Source organism: Ursus arctos, unplaced genomic scaffold (genome assembly GCF_023065955.2).
Source record: "Ursus arctos isolate Adak ecotype North America unplaced genomic scaffold, UrsArc2.0 scaffold_8, whole genome shotgun sequence".
Classification (NCBI taxonomy): Eukaryota; Metazoa; Chordata; class Mammalia; order Carnivora; family Ursidae; genus Ursus; species Ursus arctos.
In genome coordinates, this window is record NW_026623100.1 from 66,404,480 (window position 1) to 66,427,733 (window position 23,254).

The following is a 23,254-nucleotide window of genomic DNA, read 5'->3' on the forward strand; positions in this document are numbered from 1 at the left end:
CAGCAAATGGAAAGAACCCATGTGACAGATAACCTGATCGGTGCTGACCAGGAAATTACTGATCAAGGAATTAGATTTACATTTCTGGGGGAGGTTGAAACTTTAATTAGGTAAGGTCTTAAGCCCCAGTTTGGTGACTTGGCTGATGCCATTTGGGGCCTGTGGTTTTCTTTTTAACATGTCTGAGAGCCAGCCCAACATTGGTTGAAGCTCACTGTTACTCGGGGGGCCCTCTGGGCTGTGAGATAGGAAGCTGTGGTAATGCCTTCCTGAATCTAGCTATCTGTATGACCTTAGGCAAGTCTCTATACTTTCCAAGATTTGGTTCTCTCATCGTCTATCCACCCTCCCTTCCTAGTATGAGGATTCATAAGAAAATAGATGTGATCTTTTTATCACTGAGAGGCTACATGTGACAGCTGAGGGTTGGTAACAGTTCAGATTTGACTGCACTCCCAGCTACTCACAAATATTCTCAAACACTTGCTCTCATCTACATAGACGCCCGCCCCCACCATGGAGACACATCTGTATAAATACAACACAATAGACTGTGACAGATGCTTCTTCCAGTCCCTCAGGCTCAAGCCTTCATGTCTCTGTTTTCTCACCCTAGCTATACCCAAACTCCTCCCCATGTTGCCTCGCTTCAGCCTTCCTCTTTATTATATTCAGGGCTCGGCCTCGACTATCCCAACAGCTTCCTAACCAACCAGTGTCCTTGTCTCCAGTCCCTCTCTACCCCAACCCATCATCACAGGTTCTTCAGATTAATGTATCTTGCTTTCTTCGCATTCCCTGGTTCAAGAACCAAAAGTCACCCCATCCCAATTTTCCATTAATGTCAAATTCTGGGCCATGGTGTGCAGGACCCCCATCCATCAGCTTCACTCTCCTTACCAAACTCCATTTCCCATGTTTCCACGGACCGGTCTTCTCACTCTTCTTTTCCCTTCCTCCTTCACTCTCTGCCTGGAACTCCCCCCCACCCCCATTTTGAAACCGTTTTTAAAACATGAGCCCAGACTTGACTCCAATTCTGCTGGGAAAGTTGTGATCTCTTCCAGCGGAGTCTCCTCATTCTCAGCCTGGAGGGTACACAGTCCGGCTCAAAAGGCAAGTTCCTACCTACAGGTAGAGCCTGCAGGTGGAGCCCAGTGTGGGGCTTGAATACATGACCCTGAGATCAAGACCTGAACTGAGATCAGGAGATGGACACTTAACTCACTTAGCCACCCAGGCACCCCTGTTTTTCTTTCATATGTCTGCATGGTGTTTGTAGAATGCTGAGGCCATGGATTTACAGCCACACACATTTACAATTCACAAGAAACTCACAAATATTTATATGCACGCAGAGATCCACACATACATGTCAATTGCGTTAGACATACCAGGGAATGGTGTAGATCAAATGCAGCTGGGAAACATTTGTGTATGGCACTTGCACGTAGACCCCCATATTTTGATGCTCCAGGAGTTCATAATTAAAGAAAACTGGAATGCACCCTGGGAAATCCTGTACAAAGGGAATCAGAAAGCCTCTTAAGTCTAAAATCTCCCCCACGGTGGGTTATGTAATGGGGCTAGAGGCTAGTCACTGTGATGAAGAAATGGCCCAGGCTTTCCCATCTGAGGGTGCTCCCATGCTGGGAATTTTGAGCTTCATGTTTACATCTTGGTAGCATCTTTCCCCTACTTTCCTTCCTTTTTAGTTGAGTAAAGTAATGGTAGGCGGCGGTGGTTAAATGTCAAGAGTTGATGTTGGTATTTTCAGATCCTGTTTGCATCCCCCCAAAACCCATTTACTTTAAAGAAACCAAATACACAACCATGTGGTGACAACATTAACATTTATTTGAAAAGGGCATCAAGAAGACTCATTGGGAACTCATGACTAATAGACCTAATCACTGCTAAAGAGTCCTTCTTCCTACAACACCCCCTCACCCCCACTCCTCTTTCCCCTTCCTTAAAATAAAACTAATTTGATTTAATGAGTTTAAAATACAGAAAACTGCCACAGGCACTAATTCTGCACTCCCATATAAATACGTCAGCTGTTATGTACATATATGGTCAACTATGAACTACATTGCCCACACACGTGTGCACGCGGGCACATACACTCGCAGCCAGCTCATGAGGGTCTAAATGGACACAGACATGCTACAATGTATGGGTAATCCTGCAGCATCTGTGGATTTACAGGTCTGCACTCCGCAGGCCAGAACTGACAGTCAGGGAGGAAGAGCTCGGAAGGGGAAAGTGATGGCCTGAGGCCCCAAGGTCCCCTGTAGGAGAAAAGACCTGGTCAACCTGGCTGGTGCTAAGGGAGAGCATGGAAAACTGCCTTCGGACCCCAACAGGGCACAGAGTCCCATCCGTAGTCCCCGTGTCTCCTCGCCTCTTCCTCAGCTGGCCAGGCCCACCATGACCATCCTTCTACAATCTTCAGACCTAGGGTCACTTTAACCAGAAGATTTCTAGGGGATGGAGCAGCAGCACGTGGCCCTAAACCTCCTCAGACACCATGAAGATACCTTGTTTCAGCAGGATCTGCTGCCAGGGTCTAGGGGCTGGGGAAGCAGGCATGACCTGCTCTCATGAGCCATCCTCCCTGCCGACCTTTAAACTTACTACTACTCAGCCTTACGCACAGGCCTCGTCCTTTCCCACAGACCCCCATAGGCCAGTTGCCATTTTAAGGTCACAGAGAAGGATTGGGAGAAATGGCCTCACTTCCCAGTAACACTCTCTGTGACCAGGTCAGAAGGCCTGGGGAGCATGCAGCAGCAACTGGAAGCTATCATGACCCAGGGGCCCCCAGAGAAGCCCAGAGGTCTGGCTTTGAGCTGTTTCAAGGTACCCCGAGCTGCTGCGATTCTGGGGCCAAGTGAAACATGTCCTCTGGGACCCAGACCCCCAGGGCAAAGGGAAGCATGTGTATGGTCCTCGTGCTTCTCAAGCACTGTGGACGGTCCCAGCCCCACCTTTTCACGCCCAATCCGTTTGCACTTGTGTAGGAGGCCGGACAGAGGACAGCACCCGAGGGAGGACCTTTCCAATTCTTCTCACCTACTTGGGCTCCGCTTTGGTTAGAAGGCATTTAGGAGTCAAGCAACTACTTATCTCTACTTTTCAGAGAGTGGAAAATGGGCACAGGCACCGGGCATTGGGGACCCCACTGAAAGGAAAACAAGGAGCCTCCAGGATCATACTGGTACTTTCTGCTGACCTGCTTCTTACCCACTTACAGGATTCAATCAAACTAATAGAACCCCTAAAATCTCAAATACATTCATGCCTTAAGTTCTGCCAACAGAGTGCTAACCAAACCTACCCCTTGGCCCTGAAGCAAGAGTCCTCAGTGGCTCTGGGGAGCAGCTGGTTTGGATGAGCTTGCTGGCTCAAGCCAAACAGAGAGAGGCAGCAAGAAGGCTCGGTCGCGTGACACAGTGCAGCCAGACGCCAGAGGGGTTGGAAGGCAGGAAGCAGTGATGTGAAGCCCAAGGCCTGGGCGCCCACCACGCTCTGCTTTGCCTCTCTCCCTGGGCTCGTGGGAGGTGGGTGTGGGTGCGACAGACCCTGCTTAGTTGACCAAGGACTTGTCTGTTCGAGTTAACAGTCACCTTACTTTCTGACTCTGAGGCATATTCGGCTGGGATCCAGGTTCTGCTTCATGTCATCAGGCAATCCAATATTCTACTGAGTGGAAGTTTCTAAACTGAAACTGAGAAGAGGGCACTCAAGAAATGGCTAGTTCTCCAAGGGAAGCGCATCTTTGCTGAGCAGTCGTGAGGTAAGGAAAGAGCTGCTTCGGGCAGAGATGGGGTGAGTGTATGAAGAATGGTAACCCTGCACCTGTTTCTTCACTCTACTGCCAGGGTGGGGAAGTGGGAGAGGCATCTGAGTGGGCCTACAGATCTCTGGTTCTAGCGCTGGCTCTAGAACGAGGCTCCAGGGCCACGACGCCCTGGTCCCAGGACCAGGACCCCGGGGGCAGGGCTCAGGGTGCAGCTGCCAGGGGGTCGACACTGAAGTCAAGTGGACACGAGACAGAAACAGGGTTTCTCATCAAAGCCAAGCAGGGGATAAAGATGGAAAGATCCAGTAAGGAAAGACATATTTGTGGCTCAAGATTGAGATTTTCTCTGAAGTTTCTTCCAAAGGTTATTTGCCTTCAAATTTTATTTTAAATTGTTTCTTCATAAAGAGATAGTGAGGTAAAGAGAAATCTGAGCTCATGCTTATAAATTTGGGTTCAGCATTAGCCAAGAACCATAGAACAGAGCCAGAAGCCAAAAGTGGGGGTGGGGTGGGGGTGGGGAGCAGGAGCCAGGCCCCTTGGGCCTTGTAATCATGCAGGCCATCCGGTAGCCATAGGCCCATAGCACAGAGGTACCGACTAGGGTGGAAACTATAGAACAAGAGTCAGATAGCCCCCCCCCCCGATCCAAAACATTTATTGCGCATGTAATGGGAAAATGCATATGTTAAGGTTTTCCCAGTTTGGGAAAATATACCTATTTATCCTCATAATCAGGCTTTCATTGTGGGTCTGTGCAGGGCTATGGGCCAGGGTGTGACCAGAGGGTGTCCCAGGAAGCCCCTTCCCCTTAGCAGAAACACCCTGCTTCTGACCCTTCCCTACACTGCCTAAAATTGTAGCCTAAAAAAAGATTTCTTTGGGTCAAGAAATCTACTCATTCTCCCTCTTTTTAAAAAGCAAATTCTCCAGGGAGGAATCATTTGACCATTGGAAGTTTTCCTGGAAGAGAAGAGAGGGGCTATTTTGGACCATATGGTGCTGCCATGGGAGGGGACCCTGGAGGCTCGGGCAGCACAAAGGCCTCTGGCGGGAGGATGGGTGGGGGCAGCAGAGAGAGCCCAGCAGAAGGTCTTCTAGCTGTGCAGCAGCCCCTCCCTCCTCCTCTGCACAGACAAGCAGGGCACTCAGAAAAAATGGAGACCCAGAGCGGTCTCTACTGCCTCTCCCCAAGCCTCAGTTTGCCAGTTGGCATCGATGTCCTGACTTTGTCCAAAGAGAGAAGAGATCATTCCAATATTAGCTGCTGGATCCTTCTTTCCTTGAATTAAATATCCAAAAGGTTGACTCTAACATCCTTGAGATGCAAAATGCTATCCTTAGAACCCCCTCCCCATCCCCCTCCCTGAATCAGGCTGGCAGCCTCTCCATAGGAAGTGCAGTGGGCAGGCCTGGGGGCCCTTGCTGTTCTTGTTCTTTTTGGACCATATAGAACCAGATTTTCTTGAACCAGATTATCTCATTCTGCCCTCCCTCAACCCAGAGGCTAGAGAAACAGGCTAGGATCCTCAGGAAGAAAGGCATCGGAGAGAGAAAACTCAACTCTGAGAAACATCCAGAAGGGAGAGAACCATGGGAAGACCCAACAAGCTCCCTCTGAACGAAGGAGGTGAGAAGATGCTACAGAGAGACATGGCCTTGCCCACTTCTGCCTGCTGTTCCTCTACAGGGGTCAGACCCAGCCTGGGGAGAGCCAGCCCTCTCTATGGCCAACCTGCCCCCCCTTGATTTTTATCCTTTCTTGCCTTGTGTGGTATCTCAACTGCAGTTTCTGTTGGAAGGGCTCGACATGAATTAATAATAGAAAGAATCACAAGGACACAACTGGTAGGGTGAGCAGGAGAGTGGAAAGGAGGAGAAGCTGGAGGCCTCCAAGCAGAGGGAGGGAACGCTCTGGAAGAGAGCAGGCGCCCGCCCAGCCTCGCACAGAGCATCTGGGAGCCTGCCCTGCTTTCTCCTGACTGCCGTCCGTGGCTTCCTCCAACCGACCGTGTCTCTGTCCGTTCCCTCCTGGGGGACTGGCAGCTGTGCCCCCCAGACCACCTCATGAAAGCGCTTCCCATGCTACACCAAACAGGAGCATCTCGGGGACCCCTGCCTCCCTCTGGAGACCTCCGTGGTTCCGGGCTCCTGGTGGATCCAAAGGAGGAGACAAAGGGCAGCGGAGATGCTTATTGGCCCCAGAGGGGCAGGAGGCCCATCTCCCTCAGGGAAGACAAAGAGGAGGTGGGAGGGCTGAGAGGGGGCCCGAGGCTCCACCTTGCTTAGCTGGGGAGGTGCTGCTAACTGAGGTGCTTTTTCTCTGAGATCTCAGTTCTGACTTCCATGCCACAGGGATGGGTTGTGAGGGCGAGCCCCTCCCTCAGACCCCACCTCTCCGAGGAGCTCTGTCTTCTGGAATTCAGTATACGCACAGATCGGGAAACTTCATCTCGTAGACGGGGATGGAGTGGTTCTGAGGCTGGCCGTAGGCTGCGGTGATGGTGCCTGATGGGCTTGGAGGGGGCCTGGGTAGAAGCACATGGAGGAGAAAGGCGTGAGAAGGGGGTTCTCGGGTCCCACCCTGTGCAACCAAAAAGAGTAGCTGATTTGGGTTTTTCTTTGAGCAGGGACTAGAGACTATCACTCCATGGGTTCCTAGGCTGCAAGTTTTAGAATCTTCTAGACTTCACTTGAAGTCTAGCTCCACTGCAGGCTCTACAGTGACATTGTTGCTTTAGAAAGTACCAGCCTGGGACACTAGGACCCCTGGCTCTTTTCTGGGGTTCACTGAACTCTCTCTTTCTCCCTCTAGTCTTGATTTCCTGGTCTGGGAGAGCTGGGTGCCTGACTCCAGCCCTGGAGGCAGGGGCTGCAAGCAGAGAGGCCTGGGATTAGGTGTGCGAGGAGGACTCAGGAGGAGGGGTCCCCCGCCCAGGGCTGCCACTTACCGGATGGTGATTTCAAAGATCTGATTGAGTTTGCTCTGCAGCAGTGATGCCTAGACACGAACAGAGGGAAGTGAGTTGGGGGCTCCCCTGCATCTGTGCCAGCTCTCATGAGCCCAGCTGTCCAGAGAACCCGTGGAGGTGTGGGGCAGTTGCAGTCTTAGGAAGGGAATTGGTGTGAGCTCATTTCTGGCACCTCTCTGTGGATCCTGGCCGTGGGTTCAGATCAGGCCGGGCCACCAAGGAAGGCCTGCTGGGGACAGCACAGAGGCCAGGACCCCCAGGAGGGCCTCAGCAGGCAGTTCTTAAAGGGCCCTTGGTTTCTCCAGGGGGGGCGGTAGGGCTTGCTGGGCATATGGTCAGGAGGCTCAGAGCTGGTTTCGGATCTCCCCTTAACTCCGAAGGAGCAGCTGTGCAAACCTGGTGGGTTAGGGGGCATGTTCTCTCCGGTCCCTTCTGGCTCTGGCTCAGCCCATGTACACGGGGAGTGAGACTGTGCCTGTGCTGAGTGGGCCTCAACTCTGAGCTCATGAAATGAGCGGCACCCACCTCTGGACATGGGTCAAGAGGTGAGAATAACATAGGCCCAGAAAAATCCATAGCTATTTACACATCCAATTATATTTTATATATATATATATATATATATATATATATATATATATATATATATATATATATATATATATATATATATAATGAAATATAGATAATACATCTAGAATAATATATCTAGAAATATAGATAATACATCTTATGTAATAGAAAAGAAAATAACATGTATTTTTATTGAGAGGAAAGAAATTACAATAAAATAGAAGTTATTTGTAGATTCGGGATATTTACAATTATGTTTCATTGTTACTAAGATGGCCACTGCGACTAACAAATCCTAATCAATTTCAAGAAATGCATAGACACGAGTCCTTCTTTTTACTTATTTGGCACCTCCTCTTTCAAATCTCTTTTCCAGGGCCAGGCTGTTCCATTCCTCCTGCTGGGGTCCCCCGGCTGGAAGTGGGACCCTACTGCAAATGTTGACCAGCTTTCCTCTGCCATGGCTCTTCCCCCGCCCCCGCCGTCCGTAATGACATGAGCATAAAGGCACGGACCTCACAGAGTTGTCATGAAAATGACATAAGTGGAAAAATGTAAGATGCCCTGGCGAGTGCCTGAGTGCCAGTTACATACTTGCTATTATAAGTACTACAGTTTGTCTGTTTGATGCGGAGTCCCTGAGGTCAGGACTTCCTCTTTACATGGAAATTACGAGATCTAAAGGAGTGTATGGTGAATAGCCAAGCCTTTTGGTTCTTGGGGGGAAACGATGTAGTGCCAGGGCATTGTTGGGGTCTAAATGCTAATTTCTGGGTGACGAAAGTGCCAAGATCTCCTAGAAACTCAGCCCTGCCCTGGACCCAAATCCAGCATCTGCTTGGTCCCCAAGGACTCACCCCTATTATGGCTCACTCACCCGGGCCCCGCAGTGTGCCGCAATCTCCTCGAAGGGTGCCTTCTGGAACTTCTCCACCACCTGTCGCCGCCGTTCACGCTCCTGTTCCTCGACTGCCACACTGTCCACTGCGGTACAGAGAGCTGGGTCAGCCCTGAGGTCCTGCTCCACTGATGTGCGGGCAAGGGCTGGAGGAGACGGAAGGATGGGTGGACCCCTCCAGGGCAGCACTGTCCATGAATGCGTTTTGGCCTCTGCTCTCTGCGGAAGAGCAGGGCATGGAGGGTGTGGTGCCATTACTTGGGCCCACGAAGGCTAGATCTATTCCTGAATTGGTCCGAGGCTCAGCCCCTTTGCTTGTGAAAGAGTTTGAGAACTAGTGAAGTGGACCCTTCAGCTGGGCTTTTAAAGCCCCGAGTGGCTGCATCACCACTAGGACTCTCAAAGGAAGTCCCTGGAACAGGAAGTACTCTGGCATTAATTTGGAAGGGATGTCAACAGTGGAAAAGCGAGATGGGTCCCAAAAGCCAAGACAAGAGCTCGGCCCCTATGGCCCAACAGTCTGAGGTCGTCCAGTTTAAGGCTTCTACATATTCCTTTTAGTTTCCAAAATGAGTCAGCAAAAATAAAGAAGGTGGTGGGGGGGAGTGGTCAGATATGTTCACGTAAGAAGGCAGACCAGTATGTGCATTCAGAAGGAATGCTACCAGGGGCAGCCCAAATTAAAACAGTTTGGTATCTGAAAGTATAATTTATCATCAGTTATCAGAAAAATTCTCTTATTTGGATACTTCATTGCCCACTAATCCAGATAAAGGAGGTACTTCTGCATTTTAAAATCTGTTGCCAGTAACTATTAGTAGGGTTAATACGATGAATAGCATTCATCTTTCACTGGTCAACTTGTCTTTTGTATTACAATCCACCAAAAATTCGTCTAAGTATTTATACAGAATTGCTTTTTACCTAATTGGCTGTAACCCTCAATTGATTGCATTTAAAGGCATCTTGCTGTCGTCGAAGAAGGGTTGCCTGACACAGGATAGGCTGGCCAGTGCTGCGGACCCCGATCAGGAAAGAGAACTTTTCAAGGCAGCTCTGGCAGCGGTCAGGACTTTCAGGGAAGCTGCCCGCCTCCCCTCACCTCTGTGCTGAATCCCCCAGCAGGTTGCGCACACCCCTGCCCGCCCCCGCACCCAGCCGCGGCCTCCCCGCCAACTTACCGATGGCCTTCTTTAGGGTCTCATAGGTGATCTCCTCGGCAGGCACTCGCTGAGGGAGAAGGGACAGAAGTGCTCAGAAAGGTGGGGTGAGGGTGGGGGACGCGGCTCTGGCTTCCTCAGTTACCCGGCAGCCCCCTTGCTTCTCAGAAGAATGTCCCCATGGGCGGAAGCTCCCCCAGGACACCCACATCCTCACCAGGGTCTCTGAAGCTCCCCCAGCAGGTGGCAGGCACAGAGCTGCCCCCTGATGGAGGGCAGTGAGCTGGAGGGGGGAGGCCCAGTCCTCATCAGCGTGCGGAGAATCACCTGAAAGAGCTCGCGGCCCTCCCCGTCCCCCCACCCCAGCTTGTCCCATTAAGTCCTGTGGGAGCAAAACCCTGTGAAACTCAAAAAAACCTTCAGAGAATGTAACAGAAAATACTGGCAGCAAGAGGAAGCAGCTGGCAGGTACGTAAATTGTAAGAACTGAATAACATTTTTGAAGACTCAGGATATCAGATTATCCATTGAGGTGATTTGAGTATTGACTAAAGGTCAGACATGCTGAGGTTGGCTCAGGGACCTGGGCCACAGGATCTCAAGCCTCGCAGAGCCTATTAAAGGAGGTGGAAGATAATACATGCAAAGAAGGACCCCATGGACACACAGCCTCGGGCTGGAGGCTGAAAGCCGTGAAGACTTTGAGTTAAGTCCCAGGTGTTCCCCAGTAGCGTCTGAGCTCCCTGAGGCAGGTCCATGATTCATTCCTATCCCATCACTTAAAAATAGTATTAAGTGAAGCAGACACAGGAGAAAATGATTTCACTGATAGAAAGCTCAAGAAGTGACCTCGGTCAGGCTAGTGGCTCCCTTTGGGAAGGGGGTCTCTTGGGCAACAACAATGTTCTGTCCCCTGATCTGGGTGTGACTGCACAGATCCATTCCTTGAGTGAAAATTCACTGAGCTGTCCTTTTCTGATTTGTTTAGCATTCAGCAAAGGCTAGCGTGAGGAGGAGAGGCCAGAGAGGGAGCTATGGGATAGAGTCATGGACGAGATATGAAGTGAGCCCTGGGTATGGGCGGGACTCTCGGCTGGTCACGTGGTAGAGGTGGCACAGTCTGTTAGCGCGGGAATGAGCCGTGCTGAGCTGTCAGTCACTCCGAGGATTCAAACTCTGCACGTCCCTCCGTGCAGCCACTCAGCACAGGCCACCGTGTGAGGGGCTGGGGAACGGTGTCATGGCCCAGAGAGACAAGGAAGGTCACTGGTCAAGGGCTGGTAGAGAGAGGCTTGTGGAGGAAATGGGACGTGAGCTGAGCGTGGAAGGGTGGGTGGTTCATGGGTGCAAAGGTGCAGAGGGAGGGCCTCCCACGTGGGATTCCTAGCAAAGACCTATAGCCGGACGAGGCCACCCCTGGGAGTCTGAGCACAGCAGCCACAAGGGCCCAGAGGCTGTCTGCCAGAGGGAAGAGGGAAATAACATGAGCCGGTCGGACCAGCCCAGACTAGAGATGGCTCTGAATGCCAGGCGCTGGGTTTGGGATTTGACCAAACCAGCATTTATTGATCAACTGCTATGAACCTGGCATTTAAGGCTACGGGGAGCCCCCGCAGGATTCTGGTAGTGCACGTCGGGCTGAGAGCGGAGAGAAGGGTAGCGTGGCTGAAGGGCACGGGGTGGAGGCCCCCACACCCTGCCTGTAGCTACTAGGCTCTCCCTGAGCTAGGTGGGGTCCCAGGAGGAAAAGGAACCCATTCTGGTGACCCACGGGACACGAGAGGAGGAGGCTCTGTACGTAGGCAAGCATTTCTCCTCCTTCTGCTTCAGTTTACTCATCAATTCCTGAGGGTCTCTTAACTCCTGCCAAGGGAGAATCACAGCTATGGGGGAAACAGCAGCCAATTCACGCGGCAGTCCTGACATGGTTCCCTGTCCTGCAGAGCTGGAAGGTCTTGGAGGACTCCTGGTTCGGCCTCATTCCACTCTTTCAATTAGCCTGGGTCAGAGCTTCCTTCCTTCCAGGGGAAGTTTCCAGACAAGTGTCTCAATGAGTGAAGAGTTGGGGAAGTGGCTAAGGGCACAGTTAGAGGGAGGCTTGGTCCCAACCCCAACGACTTCTCGTTCCAGTGCATCTGGGCAAAGGCTCAGGATTGAGGCTGTCCTCCACGACTACCCCAGCACCAATGGGCAGAAACTATCCCAGTCCCCCTCCCTGCCAGGGGCATCCTCCTCACTTCCTGCTGAAGCTTCCTCACGTGTCCATCAGTTCCCTTACTGGCGGGAGACCCCATTAAACACAAGTGTGCTGTATCTTAGGGCTTCACCTCCCTCACGACCCCTTCCTCTCCCTCTCTGCCTCCCCCCCATATCTCTTTTTCATTTGTAGGAGTAAGCTGAGTCTTTCCACTGTGATTCCTTCTTCTCTTACTCATGGGCACATCTGCTTTATTTTCTGAGGTAGAAGAAGTAATGGCAGGGGAGATATCCCCAGTTAATTTGAACAGAAATTAGATATTCACAGCCCCCAAGAGAAGATGGAAGAGAGATCGTTAAGCTGCAACTCTGTCTTTAAAAAAGCACCTCTATTGCTCTATCTGGAAGGAACACCGTGAAAGCTATTCTCACCCTCATCTCTTCTGTTAGGTCTTCCAATTTCCAACATGGAGCACATCTGCCTCCATTGGGAAAGGGAAATGACCACCAGCAAGCTTCTCGAGAGGGATTTGTATGACATCATCATGGGAGAGAGAGAGAGTGTGTGTGTGTAGTGCATATAATTTTCCCAGACGGAAATATCTATGATATATATGATTAGAGACGGTAAGAGATTGGGACATTTGAGAAATTTGCCTTCCATGCAGCTTTAAATGTGTTACGCGGTCAAGGGGGCCTGGAGCCTGGAGCACCTGACTGCAGGGAGCAAGAGCAGGTCCCCTCCCCTGGGGATGCAGGACAGCATGCCACTCACCTCCTCCTTCTCTGGGCTGTTCCTAGACTCCACCTCCACCTGCAGGGAAATGGTTTCTCCAATGCTCTTCCTCTTGGATAAGCGATCCTCATCTGGGAAAGGGAAGCCCAGAAGCTAGAGCTCCCAGGGCTCGGAGCGAGCCAGGCTCACACCTCTAGCACCATCTCCCAACGCCCCCCACCCCCCTTTGCCTGGCCCTCAAGCCTCTGAGGGCTCAGTCCACACGGAGGCTACAGCTGGTGTTTTGAAGGCTGCTGGCCTCCTCTGCCCACCGTCGGGTGGTGAGTTTTGCTGTTTAGGGCTAAGATTTTGAAATCAGTGATGAGCACAAAGAAGCTGCTCGTGACAGAAAGCACGTCTCGACTTGCACGAGTAGCTGTCACTTGCGGAGCATTTCTGGAAGTGCCTTTGGCTTTATTATTATCCTGTGTGCGTCTCCCGCCAGCCCTCTAAGGCAGGTGTTGCTAATCCCTATTCTATAGTCAAGGAAAATGAAACTCCAAGATGCCGGGAGACTGGTCTAAGAATTTTCGGGAACTAAACTTGGCAGAGAACTTGCACAGCCCACGTGTGCTCTGTCGGGCTCTGTGGGGCCTCTCCCGTCCACAGGCCAGCCTGTCTCAGGGGCCACTTTCTCCCAAGGATCCTGCCCTGAGGAGAAGAGGTGGGGGAATCAAGAGGCTCTCACCGTAGATTTCCACTGCGTTCGTCAGCTCTTGTGTGACATGCAAGGGACCAGGGCAGGCGACCGAAGGGCCCAAGAGTCCCTCACACTCAGGCCCTGTCCTGGTGAGGAAGCTCGGGAGGCAGGCTCGGAAGGGCTGGCACAGAGCGCCTACCTGTCAGCTGAGGGATGTAGGGGAGGCAGAGCCGGTCGGAATTGTAGCCGCTGCCCCCCAGGACTTCGCTGATCTTGCTCTGGCGGAAGAGGAACTCGATCACTACTCCGTCAAGATTTTGGGACAACCTGGAAGACACAGAAGGAAACGGGCAACTAGAGGGATTTCCTAATGCCTTTATGATGAGGAACACTCATCATACGAAATGACAGAGAAGCAGAAGGAAAAGAAAATCACCCACAGTCCCGCTTTCCAGAGACAACGTCCTTTTGCGCAGAATCCTTCGGTCACTTACAGCTATGCGCGTGTGCACGCACACGTCAGCCCACCCCCTGTTCTGCGGTTGATTTTATCTCCCGATTCCACGGTGCGTATTTCGCATGACCGCTGCTTCCAAACCGCGTGGTGGAAAGGCCATCGTTAATAAAGCTACCCCCTATTTTTGGACATTTTGTTTCTTCACAGTATTTTCCTTGGGTTCCTCTGAGGCTGACGTGACACAGACTGCAGTCTGAGGACGCCACCTGCATGGATCTGGTGTCCTGCAGGGACGACTTCTCCAGGATGCACGGCCCGTGGGCTTGGCCAAAGCTCCCCGAGTTTACGCCACATACGCTACAGCAAACACACTGACATGGCTCAAGGCGTGGATTATGGCCCCATGACGAAGGTCACACTTGACCCAGACGTCTGGGCCACAGGCAGGGTCCCTCTTCAGCCCTGGAGCCCATAAAGGCCTCGGCCCCTGGCTTCAGACTGCCCCACCGTCTCACTCTGCTGCCTTGGGTGTCCTTGACCACGTCCCAAGTGTGCTCTCACCTGGGCCTCTCCACAAACACATCCTCGGGGAGCATGTACGGAGCCTCCTTCTTCCTGGTCTCTATCACCTGGAGTTGGGAGGAACCACATAAGAGCTGGGGACGACAGGGAGGAGCCCTGAGCCGGCAAATGAGGGCGCTTCCTCCCCCCCAGGCAGTTCCTTCCTCCCACAGACTCCTTGGCAAAGCCCCCCGCAGCTGGGCTTCTAAGGGAGAAACTCGGATCAACAGTGACCCTCACAGCAGCCTGAGAAGCCCAGGCAGACCGCTCAGGCCATCCCCGATGATGGCTACGCATCAAATGTCCTCCAAATGCAGGGGACTTAGCCCCCAGGAGACAGCAGTTTCTTGCTCCTGTGCCCTATTCCTATTTTCTATGTAAACAGGAAAAAGGGAGCATAGGTCACACCATTCCCCCAACCCAGGTGCATGGCAAAAACATCCTGATGGACAGCCACAGGTGGAGTTTCCCTCAGTACCCTTGGCAAATTTTTGACAGGAAAAGTGTAAGATGGTAAGACGGTGAGAGGTGGGAGGGTAGCTGGCATGCAAGTACGGGCAGGAGTGAGCGAGCCAGGCTGTGGCTACTGTCTGAATGGATGTCTGGGCATGGCCTTTTCTGCGCCCCCTATTGGCCCATGCTGGGGGTCACAGTGACATGGCACCCTCCCGTGCCCCCCCCACCCCCAAGCCAGCTGAGAGGGAGGTTTCTTATTTTAGTTCATTTTGCTTGTGTATTTTAAAGTTAATCCTAGACATTATATCATTTCACCTATAAATACTTCAGTATGTTTTAAAACGTCTTTTGGGGACAACTGAGAACATCTGATTACAGACTGGGTATTAGATAACACCGAGGCATTATTGATAACTTGATTAGGTATGTTAATAGCACGGTGATTATGTAGGAAGGTGTCCATATTTTTTATACACAACACTGATATCTATAGGGGTAAAATGACAGGATAGCTGAGATCTGCTTTGACATAAGAAAAAGAGAAAACGAGATAAAGCAAATGTGGGAAAACCTTCCCAACTGTTTCATCTGCATGATCGATATATGATGTCCACTGTTCTCCTCACACTGCTTTGGTGATATTCGAAAACTTTCATAAAAAAAACTTAAAAAAAAAAGTGGTGTTAGTCCCAAATGACATGAGAGGCGTGTGTGGCTGGGGTTCTGGAAGCAGGGGTGGCACAGGGGGCAGGGAGTAGAGGCAGGCAGGTCGCAGATGAGGAAGGGGTCCAGGTCCTGCCCGTGGCCGACCCCACCATGCTCTGCGGTGTCCTACAGGAGGAAATGCTGCCTCTAGTAAGTTCCCACTGTCCCTAGCTGTTCTGTCAACCCTTCCTCAATGCCCGGACTAAGCACGGGGCCCACGCAATGAAGGACAAGTTGTTCTGGGGAAACCCAAAGCCGAGGGCCCCCCGCGCTCTCCGTGGGGTGAGGACACCAACCTCGCGGACGTGCTGGCAGAAGGCAGGGACGGCGGTGAGCTGGCTGATGAGGTTCAGGTAGGCCGCGCCCAGCCCGTACAGGGCGCAGCGGTTGTACACGGGCAGGTTCTCCTCGTTGACCTGGGCCACGTCCTGTGGCAACACAGAGGGGCCTTGGAGTTTTTCAACTGACAAATTATACGGGTGCCCCAACGTCTGTCCCACCTCTCCCAACCTTCTTTAGAGAGGGCCCATCTCTCTAGACTAAGCCTTTTTCAGCATTTGTCCCATAATTTCTTGGGAGACAGAAGTCATCCTCGGAAAAGCGGAAGTGAATCATCCCGAGAACAATCCAAGAGCTGGGAGCTCATAAGTACTTGAGTAGAGGGGGATGACCTCATGCTTCACTTTGCAGTTCCAGCTTTGGTGACCTTGACCGTCCAATCCCTCATCATTAATCCTACCTCTAGGATGCTGTGTCCTTGAATATAGGCCTTGAATGATTCTTGGGGGATTGGACTGGTTTGTTAACTGGGTCCATATGCTAAGTTAAAAGAGTTGCGACAGTTACTAGGGATGGGGACACAGAGGAGTCTCAAATTCTAGGGTGAAGACAATCATAGCAGCTGAGTTGGCCTGGCAGGAGTTAGCACTGGTGGCCTAAGATTCTCCACCACTGATTTCCCAGGTTTGCCATCATTCCTGCTCCTAGGTAGGATCTGATGCCACCTGGCTTCAGGACCCTGGAGACCCTGGTCTTTTGAGGTCTGAAGAATCCACCCCAAACCCTGCATCCTTGAGTACACTTCCACCCAGAAGGACTCGGGAAGTCTGAAGCCCTATCTAGTGAACACTGGCTATGGAAAGGTCATGAGGGAGGCTTGTTGAACCTCCAGGTCCCCACGCGTGGGGGTAGAACTGGGAATATGTATTTTTCATTAAGCGCAGGGGGTAATTCTGAAGCACAGCCAGGCTTGGGAACCAGATGATCTTTAGACAAAGTGTGTTTTGGGATCATTCAGGCTTTATGAGCACCCTCTTGGTATTCCTTGGAGTCTCATTCAGACCTTGTTAAGACTTGAAATACTAGGGACTAAAGGGTGTTTTTGAAAGATCTTGTTCCCTGGGTCTCCTTTAGCCTGAGGATGGGCTAAAGCCATGAGTGAGGCATTCTTGGGCGGTTCCCCAAACAGAACCATGGCCTGTGGTCCCTGGAGGAATGGGGAGCAAAGGGTGCAGTATTCCCAGGCTCGGGGACAGGTGTTGAGTAGCCGCTCGTCGGTGGTCTCATTAGTGCTTGGCGCACCCGGTCCCCTGGCCCGATCCCACCCACCACGTGCTGCCCACACCCGGTCCCACCTGCACAGCCAGCACCAGACGGATGAGGTCCACCACCACCTCCTCATTGGCCAGCTCGATGCTGATGAGCGCCAGCAAGCCATAGACCGCCTCATAGTGCTTCTGTATGTTCGTCTCCTCCTTACAGCTCAGGTAGATGTGTCTGTAGAGCTGCTGGGAGTGCTGGGCGTGGGGAGAGGGTGGGGGCAAGGCCACATGGGCAGGTGGAGGCGGGAGGGGCAAAGAGAATGTGAGGAAGACCAATCGCAGGCGGTGGGACAGCGTGTGTAACCCATCTCCACCCTCAGGGAGAGGATGCCTTCTCTCTCTCTCTCTCTCTCTCTCTCTCTCTCTCTTTTTTTAAAGTTTCACGTATTTAAGTAATCTCTGTACCCAACATGGAGCTCAAACTCATGACCCCGAGATCCAGAGTCAGCATGCTGTTCTGACTGAGCCAGCCAGGTGCCCCAGGGAGAGGATGCCTTTAAAGCAGACCCCAGTGGAAGCAGATGTGCAGGACACATTTAGGGAAGGAGGGGCGCAGTGAAATCAGCAACAGAAGCTGCTGCCTAAACCCAGCTGTGTTTGGGAGAACACAGCCTGCAGCCCAGCCTGCGCTGAGATTACCAGCAGTGTTCCTGACTCTGGCCGCCATATTGGGTGTGACCCTAGGGGCTTGGCCCACCCTGAAGTGGTCAGCTGGTCATCCTAACTACGCATGCTCAGAGAGGGAGAGAGCAGGCTTGGGGCCAGGGGTCAGTCCTGACTTGGAGGCTGGGAGGTGGGCGTCCACAGAGCCTGGCCCACCTGGGGTTCACTGAGGCTTAAGGTCACACTGGCTAACCTTCTTCATGAAGACGGTGTCCTGTCGGGAGCACTTGTCCACTTTCAGCTTCAGGACAGAGATGTCACTGAGGGTACTGGGAAGGGACACAAGGGGCCACCTTAGCCCTGTGCAAGGCCAGTCAGAGCTCATGTGGTGTTACTGGGCTTTATCCCAAGGTTGTTAGTTGTGTCCCAGCACCCCTGCCCCCCACCCCGTGCACTGGTTCTTAGCCCAATCTCCACTTCCTCAAGTTCTCAAACCTTCTGTCCTGCCCACTTTTTTCTTGTTCCTTTTTCTTAAATACTAATCCAGATTATTCTCTTCCTCCCATCCCCTCCCCCCCAAGTCTTTACTGATAAACCTGCATCCCCTTCCTTCCTCCCCACCCGCTAACTCCCTTTAGTATCTGCTCTTCATCTCCCCCATCTCCAATCCATGGCTCCCTGGAAAAAGTGCCCTTCCATCTCGCCTGCCCCCATAGGACCCCAGGGTCAATGTCCGTGATCAGCTCCTGGTAGTTCCCACTGAAGAAGGGAACTGTCCTCTCACCTGGGTGTGAGACCTATCAGGAGTCTTCTCCCCCATCACACACCAACTGGAGGGGAGACCCCAAGTTCACCTGATGGTAGAGAACTTGTGGCGGTTGCCATGACGATCGATGAAACTGATGAGAATCTCTAGAACGAAGAGGCGGATCTCTGCGTCCTCCATGAGGGCGGTGGAGAGAAGGCGGTCCAGGAAGTTGCTGGGCAGGGCTGACATCATGTTGTTGCACTGGAAACCTGTGGATACCTGCCAGGGAGCCCAGCATGGCGGAGCTTAGGAAGCCTGGCGCACTCAGTGCAGTGAGCAGATGGACAGCAGCCGGCGGACCTGGGGTCTAACGCACCCAGCCTCTCTCGACATCTCCCAGCCCGGCTCCCTTGTCCTCCACCCCAGGCCCTGGATGCCTGAGGCAGCTTTTTTGAACATGCCAACAACCACCTGGACAAGTTTTTGGTTGTTAAAAGCAAGCGAGGGGTAAGCACAAGAGGGGAGCAGGAGTCAGGGAGCCTCTGAACCAAATGTTGCAGCCACAGGTGGAACAATGTTCCAGGACACAGTTGACGGACACGCACCACGAGCACAACACTGCAGTACGGGCACGGACAGTCACACAGACACGGAGAGACAGCGGGAGAGCTTAGAGCCGGGCTGAGGGACCACGACCCACACACACGCAACAACCATTTCTGACATCTCTTCTAGGTGCTCATACAGGGGGGTCTTCAGATTAAAGCCAGTGGGCGTCAGGAGACACATCATCCTTGACGTTGTCAAAACATTCAAAAGCAGCCAAACCACCCCAATGTTTAGCAATGGCCACAGTAGCCAAACTATGGAAAGAGCCCAGATGTCCCCTGACAGATGAATGGATAAAGAAGATATGGTATCTGTATACAATGGAATACAACTCAGCAATCAAAAAAAATCTTGCCATTTGCAACAACATGGATGCAACTAGAGGGTATTACACTAAGCAAAGTAAGTCAATCAGAGAAAGACAATTATCATATGATCTCACTCATATGTGGAATGTAAGAAACAAAGCCCAGGATCATAAGGGAAGAGAGGGAAAAATAAAACAAGACAAAATCAGAGAGGGAGACAAACCATAAGAGACTTATCTTAATCATAGGAAACAAACTGAGGGTTGCTGGAGGGGAGGGGGGTGCGGGGAATGGGTAACTGGTGGTGGACATTAAGGACGGCACGTGATGTAATGAGCACTGGCTGTTATATAAGCCTGATGAACCACTGAACTCTACCTCTGAACTAATAATACATTAGTTACATTATATGTTAATATAATACATTATATGTTAATTAATCGAATTTAAATAAAAAAATAAAACCCCCCAAAAAACAAAAGCAGCAAAACAATATTTACTGTTTAGTTCAAATTGCAAAACAAAAATGCCTTTGATGATTCAGCAGGCCCTGGGGGATCTAGCAAAGCTTGGTGGCATCAATAGTAAACATCAGCTGAAGGGGGATGTGAGTGCACCCCAAACTATCACCTTGATAAGGAGCTGGGTACAGTGAGGGTAACCTTAGCAGAAATGGCAGGAGTACAGAGACCAGGGAGGTCACAGATGTGGGCAGTGCCAGCATGAAAAGCCTTTATAAAAACACAGTGACATGAACGGTGTGGGCTCGGGAGAGGGAAGGCAAGGGGTGGATGGTAACGAGTGGGGTGTGCAGATCAGCATGGCTGGAACAGAGACTGCGGGGCTGAGGGCTGAGATGGGGGGTTAGGGAGGGAAGGGGACCTGGGGATCTCCCACTGTTAGTCAGAGAAGTTTGAAATCTGCAGGCACATCAATTGTACACTGACACCTACTATTTGAAAAGGAGCAACATGTGGGGAGCAGCATTTCTAGAAAATTCTTCTTGTGGTTGTATGTATGATCGGTGAGGACAGATGGGGATAAGGGCAACCATGAGGAGAATCTAGTCGTGAGATGTCTAGAGCTTAGGCAGGGCTGTGCGTAAGAATCCCTGGGGAGCCCGTTACAAATAGATTCCAGGACGCTACTCAGACCGACGGCTCCAAATCTCTAGGGAGTCCATATATATTTTAACAAGTTGGTCATGAGATGGCATTTGAGGATAATGAATCTGGACTCCATTGAAGGCTGCAAAGATGTAAAGAAGAGGGATGTAAAACACTGATGAAGGGAGAGAGAGAGGCTGGGGGACTGAGGTGGGCATGAGTGCTGAGGGGGAACAGGTGGAATGGACGTAGGGAGGTACTTGGAAGGGGAAAAAAGGCAGGAATCAAAGATGGCATCCCAATTCAGAGATAATGTTTGAGTGACAAGGCTACCCAGTAGCTGATAAGGAACCTTTGTGAAAATTAGGAGCAGTGCCCTGCCTGCTCTGGATGATCCAGCTCTGTGGATGCCCAGACTGCTAGTGAGTGTAACACAGGCTGGATTTCAGCCCCCTATTCACCCTTCAGGCCGGGCATATTTGTACAGTATGCAACCTGCACAACTGTATGTGGTAGCCTTCTCTTGGTCCCTTGGAAGGAGCTGCCTCCTGTAGAGGCAGAGCAGGAATGGGGACAGGAGAGGCTCACCTGAAGGAGGGATTTCAGCAGCATAATCTGGGTCAGCCGGTTCCTGTTCTCTCTGTAGACCAGAGACACAAATACTCACCAGGATGGTGATGTGGGCAGAGACCCCACACTTGCCTGCCCAGCTCCCCTTGTGTTTAGATTCTCCATGAGGCTTGTTACCCAGGACAGCTGACTTCCAGAGCCAGGAAGCAGACCAGAGAATGAATGGCTTGACCAGAGAATGAATGGCTTGCCCCAAAGGTGGGCAGTAGTTATTGGTGGGGCAGTCTGAGGAATTGTGGGATCCAAGGGGGCCCACTAAAGGCTGCTGAGGGACTTGAGAGTAGAAGAGAAGTGAGGGCAGGACCAGGAAAGTTAAAGTGGAGAAAGGAGTCCGTGAGAAAACACGGGAAGGGAAGCTGGGCTGGAATAGTCAGCCAATAGAGGAAAAAGGGGAGCAAGGCTGGTGGGCTTACCCTGTCCTCCCTGTCTCCATGGGATGATGCAGGGAAGGCAGTGGGACCTTGCTCATGATGAAGAGGATCACCTCTGAGCGCTGGTAAGTGGGCAACGTGCTGGCAAAGGAGCCTGCAGGAAAGAGATGGGGGACAGGGTTGGCTCAGGTGAGGCCGCCAGCTGCCGGGGTCTCCGCCCGGCCTCTCAACTGAGCAAACTACTGCCCGGAGTGCGGGCTGTGTCTCCAGGGAGACAATTAAGACGCAGAGGAGAAACCTAGACGACGCCAGAGGATTCTTCCCGTTCCGGTGGCTTCACTTGTCATTCCCCAGGCTGTGGTTAGCGTCTCTGGGAAGGAGAGGGGAGCGCCAGGGGTGCGAAGCCAGGAAGGCTCTGAAGGGATGATGAGCTCTGCAGACTGGAGAGGTGGCGGTCCGGTTCTCCCCGTCTGCATCCCGGTGCGCATCCCCGGGGGCATCCACGGCCTTCTCCCTTTCCTTCCTCCGGCCAGGCCAGTCCGAGAGCTGCGCACGCCGTAGACTGACTCCATTTCCTCCAACGTCCGCAAGTAACACAGTTTGAGCGGATGACAGCGCCAGGGCGCTGTCCTGGTGGAAGCCGCCCCCTGCCCCACCCAACCCGGATGGGGCCTGCCGCGCCCGGCCCCGCCCACCCTGTCCCCGCCCCACCACCGGGCCCCGCCCACCAGGGCCCCGCCCTGGGTCCCACCTATGGTCTTGATGACAGCCTCCTGGAACATGCGCTCTTCGTGCTCCTTGATGATCTTGGTGCCCAGGCTGATGGCCCCGTCGTAGCTCCCGGTCAGGGCGTAGTCAATGCTGAGCCGCAGCTGCCTCAGCAGAGTGTTGAACATCTCCAGCACCGTAGGCCCTGAGCGCAACGGGGGTGGGGGGTGGCGTGGGGGGAGACCCGAAATCCAGGGCTGGCATCCCCGCTCATTCTTCCCTGTCTTGCATTCCAGCCAGGGGTTTCCTCTGTCCCCTCCCTGCACTCCCTTGCCCTTTTCTGGAAGGGGAGGCAGCCTCCTGCCGAGGGCATCACTTTGTCCTTTGAGGCTTCCCGGCCCTCACGCTGTCGCTCAGGGCCTCCTTACCGACAGAGCCGGTGGCGGCGATGACGGCAGCTTCCGACAGGACCTCCACGATGCCCGCCCGCACCGTGGCCGCGCTGCGGCTGTTGGCATCCAGGTGGCTCAGGAGCTGCTGGATAACCAGGTGGGAGTGCTGCGGCTGGGGGGAGGAAGACGTGCTGGCCCCAAACAGCAACCCCCACACGGCCTCTGCGCCAGGGCAGCCCTCGACTGGGACCCAAAGGCCCGCGGGGACAAAAGTGAGGTCCTGACGCCACGGGGCACTGGAGGTGGTGCCCACGTATTCCGGTTCCTCAGTCCCTCCCTCTTGGTCCCACAGGAGCAGAGCCCCATTCCAGGGGCGACCTCGATTTCCAGAATTGTCCTGGGCCCTTCCACTTCAAATGGGTCAAAAGTCAATTTTGAAAATACTGTCTTTCTTTTCATGGTTCCTGGGTCCCAGGTCATACTGATAAGGGCCACAACAGGCCAGCCTGCACAAACTGTAGCTTGATTACACTGGGAGAGCCAGACATGGAGAGTCAGTGCTCAGGAGGCAATGTCACGGTGCTGTGGCAGCCAAGTGTGGTCTGTGGGCTCGTATTTTGCATGAGTTTTTCATTTACTTTTTCTAAGACATTTTTTTAATTGTATTTTATAATGTATTGATCTGTGCTGTATCAGAAATAAAACTAAAGCCTGCCCTTCCTCACAGCTAGCTGAAGCAGCACGTTGAGACAACTGGGGGCTTGGGAGAAGTCACAGAGGACAGCTGGCTTTTTCCTTTAGCACACTGGCCTGCTCCCAGAGGTGCCCTTGGCCAGGGGGACAAGCTGGACCGGGGAGCCACCATACCTGAATTGAGTACATGATGATTTTAAAGCAACGGATGGCGAACACCTTGGGCTCCCAAAGAGAGTGGTTATCCAGGTGGCTGTGAGGGAGAAAACACAGGGGGGTGGCTG

At 52.4% G+C, this 23,254-nt stretch overlaps 1 protein-coding gene and 1 long non-coding RNA gene across 4 annotated transcripts in view; one reads left to right on the forward strand and one right to left on the reverse strand.

Annotated features, from left to right (window-relative positions):
- Window positions 1-1,832: 1,832 nt before the first annotated feature.
- The window catches only part of EFR3B (EFR3 homolog B), an 87,920-nt gene continuing 66,498 nt past the window's right edge, over window positions 1,833-23,254 (reverse strand). Inside the window, exons 8-23 of one of the 3 annotated variants that reach the window (XM_057309290.1) lie at window positions 23,145-23,223; window positions 22,314-22,419; window positions 21,929-22,090; window positions 21,220-21,331; window positions 20,765-20,816; window positions 18,260-18,432; window positions 17,659-17,734; window positions 16,836-16,997; window positions 15,498-15,629; window positions 14,041-14,108; window positions 13,222-13,349; window positions 12,383-12,474; window positions 9,433-9,481; window positions 8,231-8,337; window positions 6,760-6,809; window positions 1,833-6,336 (exon numbers count right to left, since the gene is read on the reverse strand). In XM_057309290.1, coding sequence (XP_057165273.1) covers window positions 6,231-6,336; window positions 6,760-6,809; window positions 8,231-8,337; window positions 9,433-9,481; window positions 12,383-12,474; window positions 13,222-13,349; window positions 14,041-14,108; window positions 15,498-15,629; window positions 16,836-16,997; window positions 17,659-17,734; window positions 18,260-18,432; window positions 20,765-20,816; window positions 21,220-21,331; window positions 21,929-22,090; window positions 22,314-22,419; window positions 23,145-23,223 — 1,654 coding nt within the window. In that variant the 3' untranslated portion in view covers window positions 1,833-6,230. Of the gene's footprint in view, window positions 6,337-6,759; window positions 6,810-8,230; window positions 8,338-9,432; window positions 9,482-12,382; window positions 12,475-13,221; window positions 13,350-14,040; window positions 14,109-15,497; window positions 15,630-16,835; window positions 16,998-17,658; window positions 17,735-18,259; window positions 18,433-20,764; window positions 20,817-21,219; window positions 21,332-21,928; window positions 22,091-22,313; window positions 22,450-23,144; window positions 23,224-23,254 lie in introns of all 3 variants that reach the window. The other 2 variants (XM_026520070.4, XM_026520060.4) reach the window with 2 other exon arrangements.
- LOC113270637 (uncharacterized) lies at window positions 3,716-8,883 on the forward strand. Its single transcript, XR_003321898.4, has 3 exons — window positions 3,716-3,802; window positions 5,313-5,438; window positions 7,730-8,883. It is a non-coding gene; the product is annotated as an uncharacterized LOC113270637 (long non-coding RNA).